Source organism: Ctenocephalides felis, unplaced genomic scaffold (assembly GCF_003426905.1).
Source record: "Ctenocephalides felis isolate EL2017-DRISC unplaced genomic scaffold, ASM342690v1 CF-g0.4_SCAFFOLD_03572, whole genome shotgun sequence".
Taxonomy (NCBI): Eukaryota; Metazoa; Arthropoda; class Insecta; order Siphonaptera; family Pulicidae; genus Ctenocephalides; species Ctenocephalides felis.
The window spans coordinates 14506187-14528004 of NW_020539726.1; the positions used below are offsets into that span (position 1 = coordinate 14506187).

At 29.3% G+C, this 21818-nt stretch overlaps 4 protein-coding genes across 4 annotated transcripts in view; 2 read left to right on the forward strand and 2 right to left on the reverse strand.

Annotated features, from left to right (window-relative positions):
- Nucleotides 1–15020, reverse strand: part of LOC113388144 (tubulin alpha chain-like) — a 78193-nt gene extending 63173 nt beyond the window's left edge. Inside the window, exon 1 of the mRNA XM_026625547.1 lies at nucleotides 14794–15020. The gene's annotated coding sequence lies outside the window, so the exon portion shown is untranslated. The remainder of the gene's footprint in view (nucleotides 1–14793) is intronic.
- On the forward strand, nucleotides 2970–3925 carry LOC113387540. The gene is made up of 3 exons (XM_026624869.1): nucleotides 2970–3404; nucleotides 3469–3597; nucleotides 3657–3925. Exons 1-3 carry the CDS (start codon nucleotides 3297–3299, stop codon nucleotides 3876–3878), a joined length of 459 nt encoding a protein of 152 aa, XP_026480654.1. The 5' UTR covers nucleotides 2970–3296; the 3' UTR covers nucleotides 3879–3925.
- LOC113387539 (pre-rRNA-processing protein TSR2) lies at nucleotides 9248–11444 on the forward strand. The gene is made up of 4 exons (XM_026624868.1): nucleotides 9248–9443; nucleotides 10244–10379; nucleotides 10734–10861; nucleotides 11239–11444. Exons 1-4 carry the CDS (start codon nucleotides 9324–9326, stop codon nucleotides 11383–11385), a joined length of 531 nt encoding a protein of 176 aa, XP_026480653.1. The 5' UTR covers nucleotides 9248–9323; the 3' UTR covers nucleotides 11386–11444.
- Nucleotides 15021–16609: 1589 nt separating the features above from the next.
- Nucleotides 16610–21818, reverse strand: part of LOC113388013 — a 274449-nt gene continuing 269240 nt past the window's right edge. Inside the window, 4 exon segments of the mRNA XM_026625420.1 lie at nucleotides 16610–18019; nucleotides 20164–20595; nucleotides 20749–21258; nucleotides 21343–21780. Coding sequence (XP_026481205.1) covers nucleotides 17775–18019; nucleotides 20164–20595; nucleotides 20749–21258; nucleotides 21343–21780 — 1625 coding nt within the window. The 3' untranslated portion in view covers nucleotides 16610–17774.

The window sequence follows — 21818 nt, forward strand, 5'->3', positions numbered from 1 at the left end:
TTTTTTTGAAGAAAAGTGTATTTTGAAATATTTTGGAAATTTTGAACTTTTTTCAAAGTAATCGTACTGCTTTAACTGCATAGAGACAAAATATAGAAGCGCGTAAGCGCCGCGCCGCCGTCTAACGGATAAAGATTGGTACGGAACCCATAGGAATGTAAATAAAATTTATACTTATTGTTAAAATTTCTGTAAAATATCATATAATTTGTTGTACATTTGTCTAATGATAAGGTGACGTCCCGGATTGGCCGGGACAGTCCCGATTTTTTTATATACGGGCCCCACTTAACTTAACTTAACTTAAACCCCACTTGTTTATCTATGTATACGGGTATTATTTTCATGTAAATTCTATCCTTTGCTCTCTTATTTATTTAAATTTATGTTATTATTTATCAATATTGCTAGATGTTAACTATTTAACAGTTGTAATAAACGTTGTAATTAAAAAAAAAAAATTACGTCAGTCTCGGTGTTATGATTAATTTTCAAACCTTTTCAATTTTATTCAATTTATTTCATGTACTGAATAATAATGTGCTTTAAATTTTGAATTTTATAAACTTTATTAGTTTACCTATGTGCTTATCATTGCAACTGCAATATCCCATAAACCCATGGTCAGTCAGATTACATTAAATGCACTGAATATTTCCTCTCTTTTTATTTTAGGTGTTAATTTTTATCATTATTACAAATTCGTCATCTAATGAATCGATATCTAATCTACATAATTTTTGAAGATAAGATATGTATACACTGTATTAGAGGATATATTGGCAAATGTCAATTGCATCTATCAATATCTATCTTCATTTTATGAACAAAGTGTAAATTGTGTATATATATAATGATGAAAATATTGAAATAATAAACAAAGTTAAAACTGTATTAAATATTAAAATATTTAATGCAACTCAAAATTTACTAAAATGCTCGAATAATTTTAGAAATTTAAAAAATAGAATTTGAACTTAAAGTAAAATCTTTCATTAGTGAAGTTAATCTGCGTCAAATCTTAAGGATTAGTAAATATAGGTTTAAATTGGTTTAAATGATATATATATATATATATATATATATATATATATATATAATATTAAGAGCGTCAAATAATCAAACTTAACATTAATGAGAATTATAAAGTTTTTCTACAAAGCTATCCAGTAATAAATCTCATTTTAATAAAGATGTAAATTTATTAATTAACTTCTTGTGGGGTAAGATATAGGCATTGCAAAAAAATCGAACATGAAAATTTTTATTTTTCTTTACGTTTCAAAAGTTTCTGAACTTTTTGGCATACCTTAGAAAGATTGGATGTATGTGTGTGTGTGTATGTGCGGATACAATTTTTTGTCGACGATTTCGAATTTGAATGATTCAAAAAACATCCCATTCCTATTGATAAGGAGACGTGTTGATTAGTTTTTCGAAAAGGCAGGTTCAGCCTTAACGAAAATATGGGACTAAAGGTGCCGAAAATGGTAATTTAATTTTTGAGAGAACGGAGCGTCTAATTTGAATGATTCAAAAAACATTTTATTTAAATTGACAGAGTGAATAAGTGGTAAAATTCTAGCGGTTCGCGAGATCCGATAAAAGAAGTAAGAAAACACGTCATTTGGCGGATAAAAAGAATCATTAGACATACGTGCATAAAATTCTTATATTTTATATATATATTTAAATAATAATAATAAATTTTGTTTACATTTCTATGGGTTCCGTACCAATGGGTTTAGCCCATGCGCTTTTATATTTCGTTCCTACGCAGCTAAAGTATCGAGATTGCTTTGAAAAAATGTTCAACATTTCCAAAATATTCCAAAGTATAAAAAAATCAATTGTTTCAAGAAAGGTATATTTTTTCAACAAATTAAAAAATCTCAAAAATCAGTTTTTTTCAAGTTCTAAAAATAATTAATCCCATTCATGCTTATTTATCTATGCTTAATCCTGTTATTTTTAAACAAATAATATTAAAATAATTTAAATTAAAATAATAATATAATATTATATTAAGAATGATATTATAATATATCAAAAATGAAAATTTTTGCATATCTTCGCGTTTCAGTAGATTCTGAACATTTTGGCATAACTCAGAAAAAATGATAATTTGTGTGTATGCCTGGGAACAATTTTTTGTGACGATTTCGGGCGTACGGAGTACTCGATTTAAATGGTTAAAAAAACAACCGATATCTATTGATGAGAAGACGTGCTGATTAGTTTTTGACGAAGGCGGATTCGGAGATATAACGCAAAAAGTGCAAAAAATGTTAGTTTTTAGGAGAACGGATTAACCAATTTGAATGATCCAAAAACATTCGATTTGTAATGATGGGTAGAAAAATGTCCGTTTTGACAAAGTTGGTCCTGCCGTTTCGGAGATATAAGGCAAAATGTGTAAAAAATGGCAGTTTTTGAGAGAACTATGCATCCGATTTGAATGAATTAAAAAACGTTCTGCTTGTGTTGACAGAACGATTACTTTTTGGAGAAAGAATTTATAAAACACTATTTATAATAATCTATTTGAAAACATTTAATATTCCTCGAATATTTCATTAAGCTACGGGAAGTTCCAGCAATTTACTTTAAGGCACGATGCCATACAAGACCAGTTTATATTTTGCATTATTTTTTCTTATCGAATATATTCAGGTTTATAGTTGTTTATTTATCTATGTCATTTGCTACATTACATATATAAACCTTATCTAGAATGAACACCATTGGTAAATTTACTCGGTACAGATAAATGTTATTATAACTTGTGATAACTAAAGAAAACAAATCACATAGAATTTAAATTGCGGTAATATTAATTTATTATCTTTTATCAATATGTGATTTCATCGCATACCGCACGAAAATTTACAATTGTGTAGTGTCTGCTCTTTATGACTGTTATCCCTTATATACATAGTCCATGCTAACAGTTCAGGGGAAGACCCGAAAGCTATTTTGTCTTTGTGTGACGCCGTGACCGAGTGTGTGAATTCATTCGAGTTCGTGAATATTAGTAATAACATGCTTATGTCTGTCGTTTTACTAGATATAGTTATATATTGATTATTTTGTTACTGTTTACGGGGAATAACTGAATACTATATACTTCTACTTCTGCAACATATATGTGGAATTTTTATAGTGCATTTGCTGCAGTTCTCATTGCTCGGGCGTGATCATTAACGAAATTAATAAACAAGCTTCAATAAATTTTCTAATATTCAAGTGGCGTCGAAGTGATATTTTTAATTTGTTCAAACAATAAAAATTAGAAAATGCTTGCTGCAACTTTGGCCCATAAACCTAAAACCTGGTCCGATATTTCTTACAGTGGAGTTAGGTTTAAAACAATAACTCTTGCAGAAAATTGTGAAGAATACCTGGTAATCAATTAAAATAATAAAACACAAAACATATAAACACTTGAATATATCTATTGTTTTATAGGCTATATCAAACAAATTTCATAATAGAAGAATTACTAAAATTGAAAGAATACAACATCCTTTTGCCTATGGCAGATTTATATTAAAAAAGGATCAACTCAAATTGGAGGGATATGATTATATCACCGAGGTATACTATTTTTTTCATTATCATTTAGATAACAAATTTACTAATTATTACTTATTCAGGATACAGTTTTCCATAGTATTGATGTTGCTGATAAATATGTAGCTATTGAATATAATTGTGATCCTCGACGATATTCTGGAAGGTACAAAGGAACCACACCAACTTTTCGAAGCACTCCAGATAGCTCAGCAAACATTATAATTGTGCTTCAAAAACTTCAGCAGTCAAATCAAGAGTCTGATGCAGATTATTATCCAACTTATATCGTTGAATTGGACTAATTTTTTATTATAATTTTATTCTATTTTATAACAAAAGATTCATGAATTTTAAGACATACTATTATTCGAATATAAATATATATTGTTCACAATACTAAGTGTTTTTATTTTAACTCGAGCAAAAATTAATTCAGTTATAGTTCATCTTCAATTAATTTACCACCAGCAAGATAATATTTTTATTAGTCTCCTTTATAAGTTCTAAAAATAGAACAAAGTCAAATTATCAATAAATAGTTCTGAATGGTTTCGCATGTTATATTGACACTTAAATATTTTAAAAGCAAAACTATAAATATGTGCCTAGCTGTAATAAAAATGTATTCAAAAAACTCATTTGTTAAAAATATTTTCCTATCATGCTGATTTAGTGATTTGAAATAAATATGGCTGATTGAAGATATGATATGAAATTTGTAATTAAATTGTTTATTAATAGCAATAATAGTTTTCAATTTTTCACTGTAAACATAATTAAATTGGATCCTCCAAATGCATTTTTACAATAGTTTGTTATCAAAGTATTGAACAGATTCTATTTATTTCTAGTATTTAAGTGATAATTGTTTAACCACATTAAATATTATAATAGTATCGACAATGTTTCAATAATTAGTGTAGGCACCGGTTTAACCATTATTTTTTTAATAACTTGTTACAAATTCACCTAAACAAGAAGGGTAAATAAAATCTAAAATGAAAATGTATAACCAGCGCTTTTATCAAGTTTGAAGATTTTAAACAAAATCCTTTTTCATTAAGTTCTTCATTATTATGAATATAGTCATAATAAAAGAAAATGTGAATTATAAAATGGATTTTGGACATTACAGCATTAATATCATCTATCTGAAAGCAATTAAACTTTATTTTAGTAATAAAGTCAAGACAATTTCGAGGTAACTCAACCATGAGCTTGTGAAAGTTAATATTAGGAAGAGTGAAAAGTTATTCAAAACATATGTAATGATTTCCGCAATCTAGTAATTTAAATAATGGTGGACACAAAGCATATTGTGCAGATCAGAGTATTCAATATTTATCAATTCAATAATCCATTGCCTTATACCATTACAGTTATGAAGGAATCTAGAGTTTTGTAGTAATATTTATAAAAGTCGATTTAGTCAAACTCATTGACTATATTTTAGCATAGTATTCAATATTTATCAATTCAATCGTCTATTACCTTACCATTGTGCTTATGAAAGCAATCTATTTCTGTAGTAATAATTATAAAAGTTATGTAATCAAACCGATTAACTATATTAATCCATTTTACCTTAGTATTCCATATTTATCCATTCAATTGTCTATTACTTTACCATTGTGCTTATGAAAGAATACAGTGCTGTAGTAATACTTGTAAAAGTTGATACAGTCAAACTCATTGACTATATTGATCCATTTTAGCATAGTATTCAATATTTATCAATTCAATCGTCTAATACCTTACCATTGTGCTTATGAAAGCAATTTATTTCTGTAGTAATAATATATAAAAGTTGATGTAATCAAACTGATTAACTATATTAATCCATTTTACCATAGTATTCCATATTTATCCATTCAATTGTCTATTACCTTACCATTGTGCTTATGAAAGAACATAGTGCTGTAGTAATATTTATAAAAGATGATACAGTCAAACTCATTGACTTGATTGATCCATTTTACCATAGCATTCAATATTTATCAATTCAATCACCTATTTCAGCGGTCTAGAAACTTTTTTAATCATTACCCCAAAATATTTTTGTCTAATTTGATAGCATCCCCATGCCGAAGAAAGATTAACCGTATATGGTGAATTACGTAGCAAATACAAGAAATACCAATTAGAAATACAAACTTTTTACCCCCCAATATGCAATTTTCATCCCGTTTGGAGTAATTTATCCAGGTTACCCGACCACTGGTCTACCTTACCATTGAGCTTATGAAGAAATCTGGTTCTGTAACAATATTTATAAAAGACACAGTCAAACTCATTGACTATGGATACTATTTTACCATTGAATTCAATATTTATCAATCCAATCATCCAATTCCTGGTGCTTATAAAGAAATGTGATGTCATAGTAATATTTATAAAAGTTGATATAGTCAAACTCAATGACTAGATTGATCCATTTTACTATATTATAGTATTTACTATAGAATACTATAGTATTCAATATTTATCAATTCAATCGTCCATTACCAAATCATTACCATTGAGCTTATGAAGAAATCTAGTTCTGTAGTAGTAATATTTATGGAAGTTGACATAGTCAAACTCATTTTTAAACAATCAGAATTTCTATCGTATAAGTCGTTGTGCTCGAGCTTACTCTGTATTTAGATGCAACCCAACGATTAACCTAAATATATTTGATTTTAATTTAATTAGATTTTAAACATTAGAATTAATCTAATAGTGATCATATAGTATTTTTTATTATAGTAAGATGCAGCAATATCCAAGAAAGGCTATCTATATTTTCAAGTCACCAAACCTGTATTACGCAAATTTTAATTGCTTTTCAATTATTTGGAAATAATACTTTTATAGGTCTAAATTTAATATTATTTGCAGTTCCCGAATTTATCTTGTCTGGTATATTTTATTTATGAAGCTTATTTTGATCTTTGGTTGGCATAAAGGCACATCCTCACCAACGAATGAACGAATACAAACATAGCGAGCAATGTTCGCAACTTGTCGGTACATCAAAGAAAATTGTCCTTTCATGTTTGAACTTGTATGAGCAGTGTGGGGCCGTGCTACCACGAATCTAGACAAACATTTTTCTTTTTTGATGTTAATATGTGTAGTTGGGTAGATGTGCCCGTTCTGCCTTAGTTTATATTGTGATTATTTTGTGATATTGCTGTTATTGATAAATTTTGTAAATTTGATCACTTTGAATAATTTTTCTTTTTCCCGCCACTTTAAATAATGAAACTCATGTTTGACAGAACATGCTCGAACAAAAACCCTCACTGTTATGAGGCGTTAGCATAGACCTTATACAATTTCATGGACTGCTAGTCCCCATACATTTCTCAAGTAAAAAAGTGTCAAAAGATGTTCTATGGTATGAGGGCAAACGAGGGTAATTTTGCGGCCGAGATATGTCAAACTCAATCGCTTGAACCATAGATAAACAAGTATAAATAGATAGCTATGTCGGGCGATTTGACGTTTCATCGTTTGAAGTGCGGAGCTAAGATTATTGATGGCAGCACATGTTCATTTTGTAAATTAACCCCTGGTATTACTTCTACATTTGTACATATAATCATTACAGCCAAAAAATCTAAAAAAATTTTAATATTTGAAATAAGAACAAAACATACGAAATACAAAATATATTTTCAAATATATCACAGACATATTTTGGAAGAAATATAAACTAAACAGAAATAACTGACTACTATTAATTAAAGTATATTACAAACATATTTTTAAAGTACTACAAACTAAAGAAAAGTAACTTATTAATATTAATTAACGATATTAATATTAATTACTTAATGACTAATAATAATATATTAAAAACTTAAAAACTAAGAAGTGAAAAGCGCAGGAGTATTGACGATGGAATTACAAATTTAGAAGGAATGGCAAGTAATGCAAAAATTTTAAAGAATAAAAAGAACAGCAAATTTCTAAAAAAGAACGAATACTTCCCAAACAAAATAAACCTCGAAACTAAATAGAGATAAAACTAAATTCCTAGGATTAAAATTCATTTACGAGATGTTCTTCTTTATTATCTCTCCATTTAATAGTTACTTTGCTATCTAATCAATCATTAATAAAGTTACATTTGACGAAATCTTTAAATAGTTTCTGTGTATGAGTGATTTTTAAAAATCACATTTACTCATTTTATGATCATGATGAATCCATTAACATTAAAACTTCCATAAAAGATAAAAAAACTATAAAGCCAGGTGTTTTCAATAAACAGAATAAAAATGTATGCATTTGATACCTTTGCAGACTTTTTGTACAGTTTCAAAGCAAGAATTATGTCCTTACTTATTTTCTTTGCAAATGGTATTTAGAATTAAAATTACTTGGCCCTTTCTCTGGATTTGCACACTGTCGTGTTTTTTTATTAGATTGTTTTGTTTACCCTCTATCAGAATTATCGCCTGATTCTACATCAGAATGCTCTCCTAGTCGTGACTGTGTGAGAGGAAAACTCTTTCATGATTCCCGTAAAGGAGATTTGTCTAATCCACACACTTCAATACAGCTCAAAGAAGCCTAAACAAGAAGCATATTATTATATAAATTATTACAAGAAAGACAGATACTTGATTTAAAGATACAACTACATTATTCAAAATAAAATATATAAGCAACTTGTATTTAGTTACCTGAAGTAAGATTACTCTCCTTCGACAATCTGCCACTGCCTTTACATCATTTTTATGAATTGACATTGATATACCAAGTTCTAAAATAATTATTATTAAAATACATTCATATAGTACAAATCCGGCATATTTAGGCTCCGGAGAACATGAACTTTAGGATGCTTTCTTGAATTGATTGAAAAGTGTTTGACTTCTGACATTTTCATCGTGTATTATTATTATACATTTTCATTATATAAATAAATATAACTCATCATACATACCTGGCCATCACTTAAGACGTGCAATTCAATATTCGTTGAAACAACTTGGCACGTGACCATACTAAATTTATTTATTAAATATTCACTAGAACAGAAATATTTAGCAACAACATATAGGTTATTGGCACATTCATACGACGGCTGTCAAATGCGCGAACGAGCGTTGTTGTAATTGAGCGAATGTAAGCCATCTATAATCTAAGCTTGGCAATACCCAATGTCAAAACACGGTAAAGCGTATTTGTTCAGAGATAACCCCCCATGGCAATCAGGAACATTACCACAGATCAAACACATTTTAGAAGACATTTTACTTTTAACAATTTTACAACAGGTATATTTATCCTCTTTTAGTTTAAAAACCCGAGCGATCAAACATCACGTGAACCCAAGTAACTGTAAAATTTAAGCGATCGTGCGCATTCGACTAATCTCGGTAAAGCTCGTGTTCGTATTCGACATATCTCGGCCGCAAAATTACCCTCGTATGCCCTCATACCATAGAACATCTTTTGACACTTTTTATGCGCTCAACTAGCAGTCCATGTATTGTATAAGGTCTATGGGCGTTAGTGTGAAATGATTTTTCTTTGTTCGTGTTCGTGTTTGTTCATCTTTGTATTTTCTTGTTCGTCATGTTCGTTCGTTAGGTGTGGATGCACCTTTATTACACGTGAATCACATACACATAACCTATACCTGTCAGACATGAATCTGTCATTGAGGTTAAAGAATGCATTTTCTTAACCCAAAATTGAAGTCATATCCAATTTTAAACATATAAGTTTTATAAAAAAATCCACTAATCATGTCTGTAACGAATGATCGGTTTTTGCTGTTCAAAAATGCTGCAGAAGTTATAATAAATAAATGGACTGGTCTCAGACTGGCTGTAGAAAATGGCATGGGGGGACCTATAGGAATCAAAGTGAGTTGAGATATCACATAATTGATACTATTATTGTAAAAAATTATATCTTATTTGCTGTTGCCGTTTATAAATATTATCATTCATAGATTTTCAATTAAGTAAAAAATCATATTCAGCGAATACAAATTTTCCCACCTACCAGAACACACATTCGTTGTCATCAATACAAAAATATTTATACTTTTAAATGTGTATATTTTGTCTCACATCGATAAGTTAATATCTTTTACAATATCAATTGTTCATATTTATTCATATGTACTGCATAATTTTCTGTATTTTGCTAAGAGTTGACAATAGGAATGATGATTAGAAATCAATTACCAGCAATGCAATAGCTTTTAAGTCTTTTTCTATTTCATCTGTTGGTTTTAAAGCTATCGGCTTCCAATCAAAAGTTGCAAGTTTGATATACGTCTCGGATAGTCAAGCAGGTTTTCACTTGCAAATATAGATAGCAAAATTAACTCGAGTTAAAATAGACCTTTTCCAAAATTGTAGTATCCAATCTGATGCAGTAGGCATCAGTGTTACGGGTTATTCTTATAATAAATTCTTCAAATAGATGAGATAGACCAAATGTTAAATTGTCTTCTAAAAAGCCACATTATTAAGACAGCATTATGACATAAGCTTATAAGACTACTAAGTTCATTATTGCTTTTATTGCTTTTAAGAATACTATTATTTTTAAATCTTGCTTTCAAACTTACATAAATTAAAATTGGAATTACATTAAAATTGGAAATTGAATCTTGAAAAGTATGTAGTAATTTTAAACTGTTTTTAAATTTTAGACTGCAATAGAAATGCTAGACTATATAACAAAATTCTCTTTCAATGATGATGTCGATGCACATGATGTAGCAGATGCGTTAGAAGAAATAATGGAGCAAGAGTTTTGTACATATTTAGAGGATGATTCACCAAAAGGTATGATCTAAGTATAACAGTATTCTGGAATATTGTGAACATACCAGTGCAATTTAATTTGAACGATATGTTACTATTATTTGTTTCCAAATGTAATTTTCAATGTATACAGGCTATATATGGGTAAATACAGAAATGTTTTGAGAATAAAAAAAAATACCCTAAACGATAATTATGGAAAACTATTAGCAATTTTAAATGGATTTAAAAGAACATGGTTGTTCATAGTAGTTTCACAATAGATGAATATTTCATAATGATTCATGAAATACTGCTTATCAAATAGTTGTAAATCTCTCATACAATGTTAACTATTTTATAAATATAATAATCAGTATGTTTTTTTTTTTAAAGAAATTGGATGTGTGCTGAAACAGATTGCTTTATATGCAAAGGAAGGGAACACTGCAGAAATAGACAAAATATTATCCAAATTGCCTCCGGGACCTTTATGGATACAAGAGAATGTGCCTAATAAAAATGTATGTATATCTATAAGAGTAATAGCTTTTGAATAAATGATTTATAAACAACATCATTCGACATAAAACTGGAATTATCATCAAGTTCTATTTAGTTTTTATTTGTTTAGCTGACTCTGGTAGTAATTAACTTCTAAAACTGAATTTAAAACATAGAATCTAGCAAAGCCGATGCTATTAAAAAGCATAGTCCAATACAAAGTGTAGGAGAAATAGCAAATTGCATATAATTGAAATAGAACGTCTGAGGCGGTTGCAAACAGCATGTTCTCTTTCACTTATTAACCTATACATCAGTTTCTTTATTCTTAGTATAAAAAATTGATTATTACAGTACATATTCAATATTGAATTTTAATGATGGTCATTAATTTTAGCCCAAAGTATACCAAAATGATGGGGACTCTGATGATGCTATGGAAGAAGATATGCCTGCTGTTTTAAGCACAAGTGGGGGAACAACAAACATGATTGAAGAGGATTCAGAATGGACTCAAGTTAAATCGAGGAAGAAAAGGTGTTGATAATTATATTATCCTAATCTTTACATAATACAAAAAAGGGAATAAAAATAATCTCATCAATCTGAATTCTTTTATATTTTAATAAAAAAATTTGACTTGTTATAATGATGCGATATATTTTTTATTTGATTATAATACTTAAACCTTCAAGAAGCAAACTTATTCATTTATGCAAAAAACAAGTGCCCGTCAACATAAAAAAAAGAGAAAAAACACCTACCAAAAATTCCATTAAGAGCAGTAAAATAAAGTACATATATCTTACAAAATGATTTTTGCATAACCATATATCTTTTATAACTTTCCTATGAAATTGTGTATTTATGAAAGCATTCATCAAGGGCTTTATTTATTATTAAACAAAAACTGATTCAAAAGGAAATCTTGACAATCTGTGTCAAGCTAAATGTTATGAACTTATCCATAATCAAGATGTTCAACGTATGTTTACTTTTGCAAAAAATGGAATAAAGAAGTCTTCCCGAAAAAGATAAACTTGATCAGATAAATTTATGGGTGAACAAGAATGACTTTGCATTATAAACAAGAGAAAAATTTATGGGGCTAATAATATGTAATGTTACAAAATAATTAATATGATATTGAATGAATGATATATGAATGTCTACTTAATACTGTTGCCAATATTAAAATTATTTTTGACTGCCTATGATAATTTCTTATTTTTTTCAATATGATTTGAAGTGCAGTTTTTTACTTTTCTCGGCTTTTAGTAAATAATACATTCACTTTTAAAAAGTTCAGTATTTTATGAATGAGTTTCTATGAAGTCAAATTCATATGTGATATATGAACTACAGAATATTAACAAAAATTATTGGTGTATACTATTAGGACATATGGCTACAAATAAACAAATTATAATTTTAAGAAGTAGTTACCATACACAGAGATAAAATGTTTTCTCAAGATCTCATCCTAAAGTTATAGGGTTATACTGAACAAAAATGTTTTATACGGAGATGGCCTTTCTAATAAATTGATGATTGGTATAATTATTTGACTAGTTACTAAAGTTTTCTTAAATAAATTTAAGAATAGAATATAAATAACTCTTTTAGCAGTTACAAAAAACCTTCTTAACATTACAAATTTTTAAGAGCTACTATAAAATATTGAAATGAATAAATAAGCATATATTTTACTTTTCATCAATTTAATCTATAAGGAACATTTTGTTGAAGTTTTTTGGTTGAGTTTTATTGTTTCAATTGCCAGTATATAAATATTTTTTGCAAAAAAAATAAAACTAGTTGATATTTGGTATTTTGTCTTGAGGCAAGTTACATAAACTTCGCGATATGTGTAAATAATCGAATTAATCAATGAAAAATAAATTAATTTATGAGTGATTAAAAGTATTCCGAGTGGATTTTTTACACATAATTGAAAACGAACGAACACGTTAACTCGGAGTATTTTCTAAAAGCAAATTTTCAAAAATCAATAAATTTTAAAATTGAACCAGTTTCCGTAAGGACTTTAATGGTTTAGTATGTTCATTAAGACCAAGTATCGTTATACCAAGTAAATCATATTATTTTAATTTCAACAATCGTTCAAAAAACTACTCATTTTCTCAAACTTTGATAAACGATAAACATCGAAATATAACTACAATTATAAAATAAACTAGGTGTAAGTTCACCTTTAAGTTTACCTTAAGGAAATTTGCATAGTCATTCTGGCATAAATAATTGACTTAATAAAAATTGAGATTAGCTATTAAAATCAAATTTTAAACTTATAATTTCGAAAGTAAAGTTTGCGTTTATACTACAAATTAATAAATGCAATTTTCAACAATTAATATTTTTCATAATAACTGTCATTTTGTATTAATTATAGTGCATAACCATTGGTTTGTATGTCCTGAAAGGACAGCCTATTGTTCTAAAGTAATAAATGTTTATAATTCAACCATTTTTCGAAGGACTACAATATTTTAGAATGTTCGTTTAGACAGAGGCATTTCGTTTTAAGGTAAGTGCATGAACTTCCAATTAATTGATTTGATTAATATAAAAATTTAGATTTAACTTTCAATATTCCAAAGATAAAATTTTCAACTATTCAAAAGATTTCGATCTCAATTAAAAATTAATAAATGCGATTTTTAATTGATATTATACACGATGTAGATGTTCTAAATACGCGGTTTATTAATCCAAATATTAATGACTTTTTAAAATTCAATCACTTTTCGCAGGCCTGTAATATTTTAGGGTTTTTATTAGGTAATATGTTAGTTTAGATCAGGGCTTCTTAAACTATGGGTCGCGACGCCAAATGGGGTTGCGTAGGAAAATTTTGGAGTCGCGAGAGATTTTAATGTTAAATGTATCATTTTATAACATCACGTCTTGAAATTTGTATGTTCTTAACAAATTCATAAATTATATATTTTCATATGTATATTGTTATCCAATGAATAAATCTTCTAAAGATATTAATTTATTTTTATTATATTTGTGGGGTCGTCAAAAAACTTGCCATTATAAATTGGGTCACAAAGAAATTCGCAATCGTAAATGGGGTCGCAAAGGCAAAAGTTTAAGAAGCCCTGGTTTAGACCATAAGATCTTTACTGCACAAAATTTTTGCAAATCACTAAAAAAAATCAACAATTTACCACAAAGAAATTGAGTGCTGATATCTTTCGAAAAGTTTTTGAATTTCCAAAATTGATTCAGGATTTTTGGCCAAAATGTATCAACGTGAGTCCTTATCGAGTTTCATAAAATGTCTTTTAAATTTTTATTTTCCGTACAGCCAGTTTTGAGAAAACGTCATCGAACATTTGTTGTCAAATGGTGAACAAATTTATCCTAATTTTATAAATTATATAGCATGTTTTTTCTTGGCCTTTGATATATCCTCAATCCACTTACAGCATTTTTAAATTTTCATGTTTTCTATTAAATGATTTTCCAACATATTCAATTCCATTATATTTCTATTAACATTTCAATATCAATATTCTTTAGTAGTACAAGTACATTTCTAAAGTAAAACGTATATCAACTTTTTTGTATCCAGTGCAAGAATTCGATTCGAAGAATAAATATTCAATTTAAAACCGTTTTTTGCAACGACAAATACAGCTTAAAAAAGTGTCAAATAAATTACTATTACTAATATTCACATGGAATTATAAAAATTAGACTAATAAAATACAACCCATTTTTAAGTACTTAATTGATCAAAAAATAAATCTCTGTCTCTTCCTCAGCAAGTTTTTGTGTAAGATACAAGTATATACAGGATTTTACACAATGTTAACATAATTTTCGAAATAATTATTATTGTAACATGCATGTGATTTTAATAAAGTATTTGACAACTTTGTTTTGTGCTCATAAGTAAAAGAAATAAATTAAGACTCACTTTGATAGAAATCCTTTGCTCGGCCGGTCTTTCGATGCAGGAAACATTTGAATGCCACCCACTTAATAACTACCATAATACGAGTATATTGGTATACTTTTATATATTATGAAATGTTTACACATGCACAGAATATTGTTTTAATTAAACACATAACGCGCTATGAACATTATATAAATAACTTTGCGCAATATACAGAATATATCTTAAACAGATACCACCGATCAACCGATACAACCTTTTGTTAAAATGTTCGAGTTTTGCAAATGCACATGAAAACACGACTGAACTTGTATACAAAATGGCTGATTCTTGCACGTGAAAATAAATTTCAAGAGGCGCTAATTTCAAATTTGTTTTGACTATTTTTTGTAGGAGAACGTTTTACATATTTTAAAGACAGATTAAAATATTGTTTCTAAATTATCAATAGAAATATATAAAAAACCCTTTTGCAAAAGTATGAAATAAGTATATCTATGACTATATACTATATACTATATACTATATACTATACTATACACTGAAGCCACGTGCTTATTGTGTAGTTTTCATAAATATACAACTGTACAATTACATATTTAAATATATTAGCACAAGTTTTACAATATTTTGACCATAGCAAGATTTTATGTAATGTATTCTGCTACAATTTTGTTTAATTTAATATTTATAAACATATGGTATTTGGACGTTATTCATTAAAATGTAAATAAATGTTCTTGATCAAGATTGTAAGAAACGTGCAAACTTATAAATGTTTTAAAATAAAAATTTATTAATTATTAGGTAATTATTAATTAGGAACTGATTATAATTAGTTCCTAACTTTTTTGTTCCAATTAAAAAAAAATATGTCGTTGTTTTAGTTTCATTTGTCATTAAAACTATAAAGAAATGTATTAACATGTTTGTTGTGTTCTTCTATATATGATCTTCTGAGTGATGACACATATTTAATAATTTATCGAGTTAAACTATAAGAATCAACTTTAAAGAGGCGTTTTAAAGTTCATAAAATATCCTCATTTTCTAAAATAAAATAAAAAACGTCACTTTCTATACTGATGAATATCTTAAGGTGCCCTCACCTAACGAACGAGCTCGAACGAATACGAACAAGCAAGAACGTACGTACCAGAACGAACTCCAACGAGCATAGTGAGGACGTTACAACGAACACGAACGAACATAAACGAACATAGCTTGCAATGTTCCGCAACTTGGCGGTACATCAAAGAAAATTGTTTGTTCATGTTTGAAGTCGTATGTGCAGGGTGGACGCTACCACGAATGTAGACAGACATTTTTTGTTGTTGTTATTATGTGCAGACCTGCATTAGTTTATGTTGTGATTATTATGTGATATTGCTGTTATTGATAAATTTTGTAAATTTGATCACTCTAGATATTTATTCTTTTTCCCGCCACTTTAAATAATAAATTTGACGTTTCACGGAACATCATCAAACAAAGAAGATTCAAGCTCTCACTGCTTTCAGGAGTTTGTTCAAGTTCGTTTGGAATGATTCGCCTTCGTTCGTGTTCGTATTCGTTCTTCTTTGTATTTTCTTGTTCGTTCCTGCTAGTTCGTTAGGTGAAGCGCACCTTTACAAAATTATGATTCTTTAAAATGGAAACCTAAAATTGAAATATAAACAATGAATTATTATTTTATATTTTTATTAAATTATTACATATTATTAAGATTACAATATTTTTTTACAAATTTCAAAAGGCATCATAAATAATATATTTAACTGTATCAGTAACTACAATATAACAATGACTAAAATAATTATGTAAATCTGTATCTATGATAATTTTTCTGAGTATAATTAATCGAAATATTATCGCATAGAGTATTAAATTTAAAATCGCCGAATAAGAACTAATTTGACTTTTATCTATACGACGAGTAACATAACAAATTAACAAGACTGTTTGGTTACTTACTTTTAAACGGATTCATACTGACAATAATATATTATTTGCATAATTCGACAATCTTAAAATATAGACCCGATCCTCAAAATGGCACAAAGCGTTTGTTAAAATAATTGTTACATGTAAATTTGGCACTGCTTATTTTTCAGGTTCGCGATCGTTCAACACATGTAATTTTGGAAAGCAGTCGCGATATCTATACGATTTATTTCCCGCCACCTAACTAACAAAATTCATTCAACATTCTGCACATTCAACATCAGTCAGATAATATTAAAATCACTCATTTACTATTAATCCCCAAACGATATGTTTTATTCGAATTATTATTAATAATGAAGGCCATTTGAGGAGAAGGTCTGTCATAGAATGCGGATAATTGTTAGCACTCTTCGTAATATATAACTAGTAAATGGTGAGATCAATAGATTAAATATGGACTCTGTTATTTAAACTTTGATCAGATCACCAAAAAGTCCCTAATACTGGGCGTTATTTAAATGCTAACAATAATTCTCGCGTTCTTTTTTTTTTCAACAAATCATTCTTTTCGACTTGTTAATTATTAGTAATATTAAAAATTCGTTTCTATAAAAATACATTCGTTATTAAAATATCTCGTAACAATTTCTATAAAACTAAATTTTTCCAAAACTACGACATGACATTTCACTATCATCTCGTATTTCGAAATTCGATCGTTTAGTCGGCTAGTATGGTAGCTAGGCAGTTTGTTTTTGTTGCTAATTTGTATAATAAACTGCTTCCCTTATTTTCACTTTCAGGCAGTATGTCTTCTGGAACTATAATTTTTTTTACCTAAATTTATTATATTTCATTTCCATATAAACTACTTAATACTAAATGGACGGCATTCATTTATTGCACAAAAATAGTCTAAACCTTTTAGGATACCCAAATTTGATTCGAGTATTAAAATTAAATTTTGATTCGTTCTATATACCTCGTATTTTACTTGTCGGGAAGCAGCGACCTTAATTTATAAAACTATTCTATCAGACCTGAGAAAGCAGCTACGTAACGTAGTCCGGTGTTGGTTCCGCAACAGGCTCCGCGCCTGTGAAAAGCGGATTTGGGAAATCTGGCGGATGGGGAAGCGGACCTGATGGCCTGGGCATCCTCCTGTAAGCCATCAGCCAGCACGAAACGGCTACGGCTACGGCCACTAGGGCCAACAGGGCTGTTATCACTAGAGCTACGATTAGACCCACCGTTGAAACGCATATATCGTCGCCTCCTCGTTGTGCTGATGGGTAAGCTAATTAAAAAAAGTATACCAATTATTAATTTCGCCATAAATCATTACAGATAACTATAATTAGCTTTCCGAAGGAGAAGTTTATGTTTCCATAAAAAAATCCGATTCGCTAATTTTGTGTTTTCTCGACGTTTCCAAACATTCTGAATCGAATGAGACCAAATTTGGAAAAAGTATGTGTGTGTATGTGTGAACAGATTTTTTGTCGTAAAGCGACGTTTTCTTATAAACAGCTGGACCGATTTCAAAAATTTAAAAGTCAATCGATGTATTTCGATGTGGACTATCTTTTCTCAGTTTTGTGTGGCTGTGCCGTTTCTTTGTAAATAGCAGAAAAGTGAAAAATTTTTCGTCGACGTTTTAGCTCTCAATTCTGAATCAATTTTAAAAAATAAAAAACTTTTCGAAAGATATTAGATATCATGGTCTTACAAAACAGACTAAAATGTTACGGCCCTACGACAAAAAGTTCAAGGTTAAAAATTCATAAAAGTTTAAGAAAATATTATTGTCAAAATTGCTTTTGTGATGTGACGAGTCAAACATTATTAATTCATTAAAATTTAAAATAATAAGCTATAATTTTAGAGCATACAAGCGTGTCTCGCAATATAATTAATATAATTACAGTTAATTTAAATGTGTTTGAGAAAATTCTATTCGAAATCGCAATCTTACACATTTCGCGAAGTTCATGCATTCAGTTTTATATTTGCTTCGCATCAACGAGAAAATATTAAATGACTGGAAATGTAATTTATATTGTATTTTAAATGAATTGAATTAATTTCCATATATTACTGATGTAAATTATATAAATAAGTTTACTTTGGAAAATTAATATCAATCATGGTAAGATGGTATAATACAATGCATATAAAAAATCAAGCAGATTACATATATTAAATATTATGTACGAACCTAGTTGAAAGTGGCATTTATCCTTAAGGCAAGTTGCATGAACTTCCCGAAATGTTTAAGAATCGACTTAATTAATCGATATTGAAATTTAGATATTTAGATAAAATTTTTAACTGTTTATTTTAATAATAAAGTTATCGCTTCCAATTCAATCTAAACATTGCGATTTCAAATAGAAGTTTCTCAAACACCTTTAAATTAACTGCAGTCATATTAATTATATTGCACAGCCACGTTCTTGAATGCCCTAAAATTGTAGCTTTATTATTTTAAATTTTAATGAATTAATAATGTTTGACTCATCACATCACCAAAGCAACTTTTGACACTTTTGACTATAATATTGTCTCAAACTTAAATTAATTTTTAACATTGAACTATTTGTCGTAGGGCCGTAACATTTTAGTATGATCTACATATAAGACAATCGGTAGATTTTTACCTAAAACTAATCAGTATCATTCTCAACCAATACCTTTCGAAAAGTTTTTGATTTTTTGAAATCGATTCATAATTGAGAGCTAAAACGTGGACGAAATTTTTTCACATTTCTGTCGCTTACAAAGAAATGACCCAGCCGATCGTCGCATGAAACTGAGAAAAGATAATACACATCGAAATGCATCGATTGGCATTTAAATTTTTGAAATCGGTTCAGGCGTTTTTAAGCAATCGTCGATGTAAGTTCTAATTTGGACAAACGAAAAAACGATACTAATATTTGCAAACTTCGACGAATTTTTGAAATTAAATGACTAGTCCTAGGGCCGTAATGTTTTAGTATGATCTATAAGGCTATGATATCTATCATCAAATCATAAAAATCATCTATCTAAAACTAATCATCAGGTTTTTGAATTTTCAAAATCGATTCAGAATTTCAGGCTAAAACGTAAACGAAAAATTTTTCACTTTTCTGCTATTTACAAAGAAACGGCTTGGCTGATAGTCGCGCAAAATTGATAAATACCAGTCCTCATCGAGATACATGCAAAGCTTTTAAATTTTGAAATCGGTCCAGCCGTTTTTGAAGAAAAGTCGATTTACGGCAAAATATCTGTTCACACACACACGCGCATACACACACACATACTTTTTCCAAATTTGCTCAAATACGTTTCTTCGGGATGTTAATAATATGACGGTATTCCAATTTATATTCGTACTAATATTATAAATATTCTACGAACCTTGAGATGAGCCAGCCGACGAATAACGTCCGCTTTCTTCCCTCCTCTCAAACGTCAAGATGGCATTTGACTGTATCGTAATTTCTTCTCTAAGTTGTCCTTCAAGAGCATCCTGTTTAGGCTGAACGGCTCTAGATGCGTTTCTGGCCGCTTCTTCGTCCAGGAACTGCACTGCTTCTCTTCGTCTGCGTCTCCTTCCGAAGGCGTCGTATCCTCTACAGTTGACCGGTTGGCATCTACCAAAGCAGACGCGAATATTGCACTGGAATCGTATATTATCACTGGACGGGAACTTAAAAGCATTGAAACTGGCCAATAAAGAGTTAGACTCTGAACTATGTTCCCATTCGCCAAAAATACTAGGATCTGTTGCGCAACCGTCAGCATCTGTTACTATGTATTCATTTTCTACGCTATCTTCCATTGTCTTAGCGACGCAACTGCGCGCAAATCCGCCATAAATTGCTGCAAAATAATGTTAATAATATTATTAAAAATATCATGAGAGATAAATTTTAACAGTTAAATTAAATTAAACTAAACGGAAAAAGAACAAATAGTCATTTTGAATGATTATAGAATTGTCAAATTAAAGTTAAACAAATAAATATTACTCACTTGAAGGCTGAACATCAACTTGCAACATTAAGTTATCACCAATTTCAGCAGAGTTTATTTCTAAACCATTATGAGTTACTATTCTCATCATACATGTAGGCGGAGGTCCTGTATTGGCTATTGTTCCAGCAGTTGTTAGCATAGCTACATTAAAACCTAATGTCACATTCTGTTCGCCAGTTCTGTACACACATTTAATATGATAAGCCTGAGCTTTGTACGTGACTAATTTAGGATGTTTCTGTATAACCAAAACGAAACTGGCTTGACCATTAACGTGAATAAGACCACATGTTCCAAAAAGTACTTTGAATATTTCAGTTCTTGGTGGACCATCAGGAGGTAGATTTAGTAATCTGCGGCAATTAGGATTTTTACTATGTCCTTTCACATAAAGAACGCCATTAAATCCTTTTTCAAGAATATGTATATCCACTTTAACGCCGTCCGCTTGACAATTGACTTCTATATCCGGTGATGGAAAATCTGTTCGGATTTGTTTGTCATGTTCTAAAAAAAAATAGTAATCACATCAGATTAGCATCATAGAATATTGGTACAAATGATGAAAGTTTCAGATATTTTTTTACTTACTGCATATTTCGTCTGGATTTCCAATATAGCCAGCTATGCACTGACAGATTGCTCTATGACGAGTTGCATTACAGAAAGCATTTACTCCACATACTTTATCCAAACATGGGTCTTCACAAACTTTAGACTCCTTACCGCATCTTTTGTCATCAGCACAGTCATCATCAGTTTCACACTCTGGTCGTTCTACTCGCACACACCATCCTGACTCGTCTAATTTATATCCATGCTCTACTGGACATATGCATCTGCCACGCTCATCAATCACCATACCCCTCTCTAGAGCGCAAGCACAACGTCCGTCTGGTGTGATTCTCATGCCAAGTTCAGGTCTGCATGGTACGCAATCTTCATTTTCATCGGCTGCGTTGCCAGGTGCGCAAGAACAACGGCCTGATTCATCAAGCATGTATCCTTTCTCAGTGCGACATACAATAGCTGAAATATTCCCAAATATTTAAATTATTAAAATATTA

Excerpts from the sequence above, each read along its gene's own strand:
- LOC113387539 (XM_026624868.1), top strand. The coding sequence starts at position 9,324 with ATGTCTGTAACGAATGATCGGTTTTTGCTGTTCAAAAATGCTGCAGAA. Across the intron at positions 10,380-10,733 it reads AGAGGATGATTCACCAAAAG|AAATTGGATGTGTGCTGAAA; the intron begins GTATGATCTAAG and ends TTTTTTTTAAAG. Across the intron at positions 10,862-11,238 it reads AGAATGTGCCTAATAAAAAT|CCCAAAGTATACCAAAATGA; the intron begins GTATGTATATCT and ends CATTAATTTTAG.
- LOC113387540 (XM_026624869.1), top strand. The coding sequence starts at position 3,297 with ATGCTTGCTGCAACTTTGGCCCATAAACCTAAAACCTGGTCCGATATT. Across the intron at positions 3,405-3,468 it reads AAAATTGTGAAGAATACCTG|GCTATATCAAACAAATTTCA; the intron begins GTAATCAATTAA and ends ATTGTTTTATAG. Across the intron at positions 3,598-3,656 it reads GATATGATTATATCACCGAG|GATACAGTTTTCCATAGTAT; the intron begins GTATACTATTTT and ends TTACTTATTCAG.